Source organism: Neolamprologus multifasciatus, chromosome 5 (assembly GCF_963576455.1).
Source record: "Neolamprologus multifasciatus chromosome 5, fNeoMul1.2, whole genome shotgun sequence".
Classification (NCBI taxonomy): domain Eukaryota; kingdom Metazoa; phylum Chordata; class Actinopteri; order Cichliformes; family Cichlidae; genus Neolamprologus; species Neolamprologus multifasciatus.
In genome coordinates this window covers 32,858,188-32,868,209 of record NC_140443.1, presented here as the reverse complement: position 1 = coordinate 32,868,209, position 10,022 = coordinate 32,858,188, and the positions used below count along the sequence as shown (strand labels likewise).

At 40.5% G+C, this 10,022-nt stretch overlaps 1 protein-coding gene across 1 annotated transcript; it reads left to right on the top strand.

Moving 5' to 3' along the window:
• Positions 1-961: 961 nt before the first annotated feature.
• On the top strand, positions 962-9,817 carry ppp1r3db (protein phosphatase 1, regulatory subunit 3Db). The gene is made up of 2 exons (XM_085160844.1): positions 962-2,559; positions 2,729-9,817. Exon 2 carries the CDS (start codon positions 2,749-2,751, stop codon positions 3,640-3,642), a length of 894 nt encoding a protein of 297 aa, XP_085016970.1. The 5' UTR covers positions 962-2,559; positions 2,729-2,748; the 3' UTR covers positions 3,643-9,817.
• The last annotated feature ends 205 nt before the right edge of the window (positions 9,818-10,022 follow it).

The window sequence follows — 10,022 nt, the reverse complement described above, 5'->3', positions numbered from 1 at the left end:
ATCCAAAGAAGAGCTTTGAATGTTCTTCCAGAAGCCTGGAGAACTTTTCCTGAAGACTCCTTCAAAAAAGCACAAAAAGAGAAGTTCAGTCTGTATTGAACAATAAAATGAAGGACTGTCGTTTGCCTAGCTAAATGCAATAACAAGAGGGGTGGTAAAAGCTATTTTCACAGTACTTTAATACAACTTTTAACTACTAGCTCTAATGCCATCATCATCTCTCCTTTTAAGTCTGCCAATGGCTCTGTCCATCTTCATACATAAATATATGTAATATGTTGGAGTTCAATGTATCAATGGCTAGCTGGTGCTGCTTAATTCATCACCATGCTATGTCTGATATAAGCCTATTTTCCCACATAACAAAAAACAAACAACCTTAATAAATAAGTATCGTCTGCAGCTTTCCGTGACCCCTACCAGGTTTGCAGGGGGGCTGCAGCCTATCTCAGCTATCACAGGGCGAGAGGTGGGGTACACCCTGGACAGGTGGCCAGTCTATTGCAGTAAGGTTACCCAAAACTAAAAAAAAAAGACCTTTTTCAAGAAAACAAAAATGGATTACCAATTTAAAACTGTTCTGCAGCAATGAAGGTTGATCAAGTCTTGAAAGCTGGTGCTACTAATTCCTACAGGTGCTCCAACTTTTCTGGATGACTTACTCCTCTGTCGGCATAAAAGCAGTGTTAGAACACACTGTGGTATCATACCCTTGTGAGCATCAGTTGAACACGATTGCAATGGCAATGGCAAGAAAAAAATCAATTAACAGTGGAAGGGAGACAGACCATCTTAACACTTAAAAATGTAGGTCTTTTCTACAGAGAAATTGCAAAGACATTCAAGGTGTCAGTGAGCACAGTTCCTTCACCATCAAAGACTCAGAAACTGGGAAACTCTGACAGGAAGAGGTCTGGACCCAAAGCCACAACTGAAGCAGAGGACAGAGGAAGTTTCTGAGAGTTAACAGCTTGTGTGATAGGCGGCTCACAGGACAAGAGCTTCAAGCACAGCTTCATAGTGGTCGTAGTAGCAAGTCTCAGTTTCAGCTGTGAAGAGAAGCCTTCGAGCTGCAGGTTTGACAGGACGAGTTGCAGCAAGAAAGCCATTGTTAAGATTTCAGAATAAGACTTGGCTTGCCTGGGCCATGAAACAACACCATTGGACTACTGAAGACTGGAAGAAGGTGTTATGGATGATTCAAAATCCTCGGTTCATCACACAGGATCTTTGTAAGCCGTCGAGTAGGTGAAAGGATGGTTCCACAGTGTGTGGCATCAGTGTGATGGTCTGAGACTTTTTGCTGGATCCAGGGTCGGTGACTTGTACAGAGTGAGAGGCAGCCTGAACCAAAGCGGCTACCACAGCATTCTGCAGCGCCATGCAGTACCCTCTATGCACCTAGTTGGTCAAGGGTTCATCCTACAGCAAGATAATGACCCAAAACACGAGTCCAGCTATGACAGAACTACCTCAGGAAAAAAGAACAAGATGCTAAGCTTGAAAACATGGAGTGGTCAGCACAGGCTCCAGACTTAAACCACATCAAGCTGGTTTGGGATGAACTGGACAGAAGAGTGAAAGCAAAGCAACCTACAAGAGCCACATTTATGGGAACTTCTGCAGCAGATATGGAAGAACTTTCTGAAGAATATTTGACTTCTATTGTAGAAAGAACACGGGTGTGTTCAGCTCTTATATCTACCAAAGGCTACTTTGATGAGTCAAAAGTTTAGAATACATTTTGAACCATGATTTCTTTTTTAACTCCAATTACTTATTTGTACTATGCTGAAACGAGATATTGAACTGCATAGTTTTCAACAAACTGGAAAAATTGGGGTGTTCTAAAACTTCTGACTGGTAGTGTAGGTAAAAAAGGCATCATTGAAACCCGTCCTCAGCCAATACACAAAATAAACTTGAAATTTTCAACATTTTTTTTGCATCTCCATGACTGGTTATTTCAAGCCTAGTATCACCATACACCAATCCAGTCTAAACAATTAGAAATTCCCCTTTTCATAGTGTTTCGCTGCTGCAGTATGTTTCACCATTTTAAGCTTGTAAATAATTACTGTTTCAGGTCAGCAACTACAAAGAAACAAGACAGGCATCTTCAGAGAACAGAGACACCGTCCTTCCCTGTCTGCTATAAATAAACACTCATCCCGTCCTCAGTTAGGGTCTCATGTTATATGTCAAGTGCTGAGATCAAAGGGTGTGAGCTACAAATTGGAGGTTATCGTCCAGATCTGGCTGTCAGTGGAGTCCCTTGGGCTGTTTATCTTTGCTAATTATTAACTGTTGGTGGCTTGCAATATCTTTATTAATACAAACCTCTCTAGAGTCTAGATAGAGAGATATAAAGAGGGTTTTTTATTTTCATTTTGGCTAAATATGTCAAGTCAGCCTTCCCGTGGAATCTCTCTGGCATTTGCTGGCAGAGGTGGTCTCCTCTTCTCTGTCATGTGGTTGCAGCTGGGTTCATAGCAAGTCCCGCATAGTGAACTAGGTCACACGCAAGAGACCTGCTCAACAACAAACACTGCTGTAAAGGTTTGATCCTGCTTGAACCAGTATAGCACAGAGCAATTTTAGATTTTAAGCATTTGAAAGATCATTTTGTCAAATATGTTTTGTGTAGAATTGGTGAATGCTTGTAGACTGTATGAGCAGTTTGTGAATGAAATGTTTGGGTTATGCATTGGTTGCTTTGTTTCTCAAGGTGTTTCAGTTGTCACAAAAATGGATGGGGCTTCTTGGGAGAAGTCTTGGAACCAGCTTCAGTTCATGGGTGGCTCCAACAATGTATCCTCAACTAGAACCATCCGGCTACGGGACATTTATGATCCCAAACCTCAACCTCCCAAAGCCCCCGTCCGAATCCGCCCTCCAAGTCCAAGACCTCCACCCGTGAAGGAGCCCAGTTCAAGGCAAAGTCTTTCCAGCGATCCCTCAACCAAGACCATCATAAGGAGACGGGCTCAGTCTCTTCCATCGTCTGCAGAGCGCAAGAAGGAACTTAGGAGTGTACAGGTACGCTTTGTGGACTCACTGGGTCTTCAGTTAGAGGAAGTTAAGGTTTTCAAAGTTCAAGAGTGTCCCATTATACCCCAACATGTTATATTCAGGCTGCTGATGAGCTCTGAATTGGCTTTTGGGAAGTCCCTGGAGCTGTCATTGCCTTACTTCAAACCCTGTTTTCCTGAAAATATGGGTGCTCAGCCGGACTTCCTGACACGGCTGCACACACAGCGCGTGTGTCTTGAGCAGATCCTATGTTCAGAGCAGGGGATAACAGGCACCATACAAGTATTTAATGTAGCCTATGAGAAAGAAGTCACAGTACACTACTCTTTCACCAACTGGAGAACACACACAAATACAGCAGCATCCTGGCTATCGAGTGTATACCGTGAGGGGTGTGACTCTCCAGTACTGGACGTCTTCAGGTTTCGTCTTCCTGTCCCACCGTTCGCTTTGCAGCCAGGGGCTAGCTTGGAATTTGCAATCTGCTACCACGTAAAAGGATCTGATTACTGGGACAACAACAACGGCAATAATTACAAACTTTCATGCCACAGCTACAAGGTGAGCGTGCCAAGGGAGTGTGAAGATAGCATGCTACACTTCACCTGAGCAACCACGTGGACACGTGGAGAGGATGATACTCTAAATCCTTTGCAGCCAAGCTTTACCTGTTATATTGCATTGTGTGGTGGACTGGAACTAAGTAAGCACAATTTCTAGGACTTTGCACTCAACCAGCTACTTTTAAATATTGCTAACATGCAAATTATTCAGTTTATACCATCTACAAAAGAGCTAACATTAAAACCACCTGCCTCCAGTTATATAATTGTGCTGGGCAGTATCCAGGCAGAACACTGCATCTTAATAAGACAATGTTGTTTTTCACTTTATCTGTAATTAGTTTTAATGCTTTGTATGTTCAGTTACCGTTCAGAATGTCCATATTTTTCACAATATTTCAGCTCCATGTATCATTTTGGATGCTAAAATTTTGCTTTCACAGTAAGTCAAACAGCATGTCTCACCTCTCATGCACAAGTAACATTTTCTTGTGTGAACCAGTCATTTAGTAATTTTGTGCCAAATGTACTAGAAAGTGGTGTCTCAATGGGCTGCCGTGAAATCTGAAAGAAGGGATTTTTGCAGCTGCTGCTAGTCCTTGATAAAGTTTTGAGCTATTGGGCTATTAAAAGGTACTCAATGTGAATTCCTGTTTTTAAAAATAGTTTAAAATGTTCTACATTTACTTAAATCAGATTGACAGAACACAAGGAAACAGCAGCTATGACACCAACTGAAGCTGAACTAGTGCCATGCTCAACTTTAGTGTAGTTTGTAGCTGAAGTGAAAGATGGCACAGTATGCTATATTTAAACAGGCAAAGATTTTAAAACAGATTATTTTTCCATGCTGGTCTGGGAAAAGATCTCTTGAGGAAACTCGGTAGGTTTTGAGAGAGATATTAAATCTTTGAGATGACACACCTGCTGGTAAAATGCTCCCCAACGTCTACAGCTCTTCAGAGGTTTACAAATGAAACCTTAAAAACAGACAGTGGAATAAGATGAACATGAATATAACGATGCCATTCAATTTATCTGATCAGCTGTCTTGTGTGTGTTTTGGTGAATTTGGTTTTGTAATCTGAATAAAAAAGTGTCAATTGGCATAAATCCACATTGTTTGTGAGCTTATATTATAAAGTATTAAAAAAATAAAGTGTACACACTGGTCCGAGATAACCCTGATGACATCACCTTGTAACAAATCAACACAACCCGGTGAGTGAAATCTGTGCCGCTGCATTTGAAGTCTGGAAAAGATCTGCATGTTCCTAGTGGGCTTTTATTTAGACAAAGTCACTGCCACCTCTGCACAAACGCACAAAATATTTTGCTCACTCTGCACTTTAACAAGTCTGGTGACCCATTTTCGTGACTGACAGTCTGAGTCGTCGCATCCTAACACAGAAACTGCACAAGGTGATAAAAACCTATTCTCTGTGCTGATTTCACACAGACGGAGTGGATGTCGTGAGCTACTGGTTACACATAAGCAGCTTGTGCACTTTCTGCTTGGCCCCATTCCTCTGGAGATCATTTTGTTGTAGGGAGGCCTTTAGATCCCAAACAGTGCTGACCTTTGACCAAGAAGTTTCCATAAATATGAGAGTACAGATTCCAGAGCACTTTCTGGCAGGCGGTGGTGTTTAGCTCACAGGAGGATATGTTTCCACCTGCATTAGTTGCCACAGCTGTGTGGCATGCTTTACACATGACAGCAGCTATGAGATGTGACCTCACAGAGCATATCAGGCAGGCATTTAAATACACCTGAGTATTTCCTTCTCCTGTTTCTTCACATTAATCTGATTAATGGATTTACTTTCTAGATCGTGCACTGTGGTTAATATGATTCTGTTGAAACAAGTGGAAAACATAATCCATACAATGCATATTTATGTATATCTTAAACGAGACCTAATATGAATTTCTTTATTTTCCGTCATATACATACTGTATAATGTTACAGCGGTTCATATTTAAAAAGGATTCAAAACAGAGCAAGGTAACGTTTAAATTTTCAGTATAAAAAAGCGGGCTGCAGATTTTTGGAACAATCGTCATGTCTCATTATCTTCTATGTGATTTGTAAAATGTCTGAAAGCGCAAAAAATGCCAACCACTCCTCATTTACTCACACCAGGGAATGCTGATATTTTTGTGGGGCACTAGATGGCGCAATTGCTCCAACTGTATGTTGATTTGAAATCCAGTTACTAAGTTTCACATTTTTGTTTAGGGTATGTGATGGAAAATTTCAGACAAAAGCCGCCATGAAAAAAAACAAAAACCTCTGTTACAGAAGTGAAATGTTCCACTTCAAATGTTTAAAAGTAGCAACAAAAACAACATCAAACAATCAAAGGAGTTATAGCTTTAGTTACATTTTTATATGTTGCCACTGGATCTTTGCTATATAAATACGTAATACTCCAGGTGAAGCAAATTTAAGCTAGCTTACACGTTTTTTGGGGAGGGGGACTTAAGATGTAACAATATCTCATATATGATGGGGTTGTTATGCGCCTCTGCAACTTCTACTATTCTTGCAATACAAATTATAAACTCTGGTGCCTCCACTTTATAATGCTGTGAAGAAATATAAAATTATGATTTCATTTATTAAGGGATGAAAGCCATCCAAGCCTACCTGCCTCTATGTGAAAAACTAATTGTCCCCACTTATTAAATCAGGGATCAACTTTGATTGACCACATTTTTGAAAACCTCAGTTCAGTGTCACCGAGTACTGCCAGTCAAGAAATCACTTAAATAGAAGCTGTCTGACAAAGAGAAGTAGGCTGAAAGATCTCAGTCAATCATGCCACAATAGAAAGAAACAGCTGAGAAACAGTCATTGACATTGACACTTAGATCGTCCAATCACAGGCGCCTAGCACAACCTAGGTCTCGAATGAAGTCGAGAGGTGACCGGGCCTTTGCATCCGTGGCACCTAGACTCTGGAATAACCTCCCTGTTCATATTCGTACTGCCGAGTCTATCCAGTCTTTTAAATCACGTCTTAAAACTTATTTTTTTACTTTGGCTTTTGATTCTGTCTAGTTGGCTGGTCTAGCTTGTTGTGTTGTTACCTATTGTTTGTTGTCCTGTTTTATTGTTTGTTTTAATTGTCTCATGCTTTTACTGACTGTGAAGCACTATGGTCAACACTGTTGTTTTAATATGTGCTATATAAATAAATTTTGATTTGATTTGATCCATCAGTCTGGAAGGGTTACAAAGCTATTTCTTAGGCTTGGAGAGACGTTGGGACAGTGGTGGACCTTCCCAGGAGTTGCTGGACTACCAGTTACTCCAAGAGCACAATGACGACATGGGGTGGGAAGCTGTAGGAATTTCTCCATTATTATTCCTTTATCAATATTACTTATTGATTAAATTCCTTACCAATTTTCTTAGCAGTTTTCGTTGGGTTCTCATTGGCTCTACATTGACAATCACCACCAGAAGCAACATTTCAAAGACGTTTCATTCATCCAAATTGACTGCATGCTGTGTAGTCCAATGTTTGTACATGTTGTGATCAGCGTTGGGGTTAAAAAAGTGAAGTTTTACACATATTATACAGAACACTTTTTGTAAAAGTAATGCAGTAATATTTCCAGGAGAAAATCATTTTTATACTATTCAATACGTTACGTTCATATTTCTCCTTAAAATAATGTGAAAACATTGTCTCATAATTTATCTCACAATTAATCATTTAACAGTATAAACTTGAAGGCTCCAGTCTACATAAAAAAACATAAAACCATAAATTTCACACCCGAGCCTCAACTCTCGCGGCCCGCTACCAAACCAGTCCGTGGCTCGGGGGTTGGGGACCGCTGCTCTATGTTACCACTTTTTCATTGCTTTCCCCTTTCTCATTTATAGCCCATTAGCCGAAACCAGAGCACATCTTCATCCTGTCTTCATCTATTTATGCCCTCACCCCAACCAGTCAGGGCAGATGGCCACCCCTTCCTAAGCCTGGTTCTGCTGGAGGTTCCTTCCTGTTAAAAGGGAGTTTTTCCTTCCCACTGTCACCAAAGGGCTTGCTCATAGGGTGTCATATGGTTTTTTTCTCTGTTTTCTTTGTATTACTGTAGGGGCTTTACCTTACAATATAAAGCGCCTTGAGGTGACAGTTGTGATTTAGCACTAAATAAATAAAACTGAATTGAACTGAACTGAATTGAATAGCTGTTGTGCCAGTGTGGTGTTGTTGTTGTTGAGACACACTTGAATGCAATCTTCCAGCGCTCTAGCTTTATTTTTGGGCCTTCATCTTGTGCTTGTTGCCGGTAGTTATATAAGAAGGCACCATATTAGGAGCCTGCATGATGATCGGTGCTGACGTTCGCTTTGTAGACTGGCTTTGACTGAAATGTAAAAATTAACGGATTAGTTAGGATTCAAATAATTACTGTAACATCAAAGAGTCAGGAAGAAATGTATGTTTTCTGAGATAAAGGAGTTGTGTGACTTGTAATAGCAGTTTATTTTTAGTGTTCATCATGTGATTGATTTCCTCAGATGAAGCTTCTGTCTGTAGAAGCAACCGCGTGGTTGAAAATAGCAGCTTCCGGGTAAGCAAGCTCCAACACATGACAAAATTTGACTGTTTCATGAGCAGATAGTCGTCACGCTTACCCTTGGCTACAAGCTGCAGAGCATATGATCACCATGTGTGTTTGCCGCTGGACTTCAGCCATCTGAGGGACACTCCGGAAGTCAGGATATCCCCACATGCCTACGAGAGCATCCCTTACTCCTCCCACGCACCTCCACAGGTTTGGACCGGACTGCACCACCATCAGTGTTTCATTACTACACACAGCGAGAGGTCCTTGAGTATAGTGCACCTGCCATCTGCTCCTCCCAGGACAAAGCCGGTGACTCATAACGTGTATGTTTATGTCAGAGAGGCGAAAGACACGGATCACGGTGTGTATGCAAAATGTGCCCGTAGCCACTGCTCGTGTTTTGAAGCCTCAGCGAAAACAATAAAGGAAAAAAAAAAGGAAAAACATTTTCTATGTCACAGTGACAGTGTTTTGATGCCGACATCTTGGCTTTTTGGAACCGGAAGTGTACCAGAAAAGCCCCAAGAGTCACAGCTTAAGTTATCAAACTATATTTAGCTAGCTATATCCGTAAATTATAGGTGTGGGGTAAGTAACAGAAAATTGTGAGATAGAAATTCACTCACCTAAACTGCAGCAGAAACTTTGACTGGCGGACTGACCTCAATAGTTCATAGGCTCCAGTTAGCAGACAGATTAGCACATCTGTCAGTCAAACTAGCCACGCCTCTAACGTTAACATTAAAGTTAGAAATTCATTACATGGAGGGTATATCCAAAATAAAGTAAATACAGGGCCAGTGCTCTAAATACCGGTACCAATACTTTTACACTGTAAAGGCAGTTTAAGGGGAGAGCAGTGTCACGACTCATGACTTAAGATGAATCATCGTCAATTTGCAAATTCTTCACACGTTTAAATAATGACTAAATCGCTGTGATTTTTACTTTCTGCAACAATTAGTTAAGGCAACAAGCACACCTTTCATCTCATCGTTTATTCTGAAACTGGGTTTTGTTTTTGAGACCTGGGTCGTAAACATGCCCGTCTCTAAAGGACTGGGTCAGCTTCTGTTGTTTGAATGTATATATAGGATAGGGCTGTTCGATATAAGGATATAAATCGGATGACAATATAAAAACGTCTATCGTTTCATTTTACGCTATCGTTTGTTTCGTGGTGTTGCAAAATAAACTGTTTACGGCAATATTTTTTCATCGTTTTGATGGTCACTGTAGTGGCTATATTAATTTCTTAAAGTTCTCTCTTTCTCTTATATTTAATATAACCACACTACAGACGGACAAGCACTTGTTTTTATGTGTTGTCATTAGCAACAACTACGGTAAAACCGTCTGCTTGTTTATTTTCCACATAAACCTTTCACAATAAAGCTCAAGATCTTGTTGAGACTTTTCAAAATAAACTGAATCACGTGAAAGATCAGATTATTTACGGATGAGAAGTAAAAAAGAGCCGCCAGGTGCTAAAAAATAAACCTTAGACTCAAACGTTAGAACAGGCTTTTCCCCGCAGCACGCTGTGTAATAAATACTCACAAAGAAAACAGTACATTACAACCTATGTCTAAAAATGTATCGTTTCACGCATCAGTTAAAACACTCGACTCCAGGTAGGCTACATGACGCGCAGCTGGAAACACTTCATGCAAGTCGAGATTCACAGAATTTACAGAAAATGTTACATTTTTGTGATTTATATCGGTATCTGACGATAGATGTCTTAATATGGGGATATGAGATTTTGGTCATAACCCACAGCCCCACTATAGGCTATAAATTAAATTGACATGGCAGTCAACACAAGAAGAT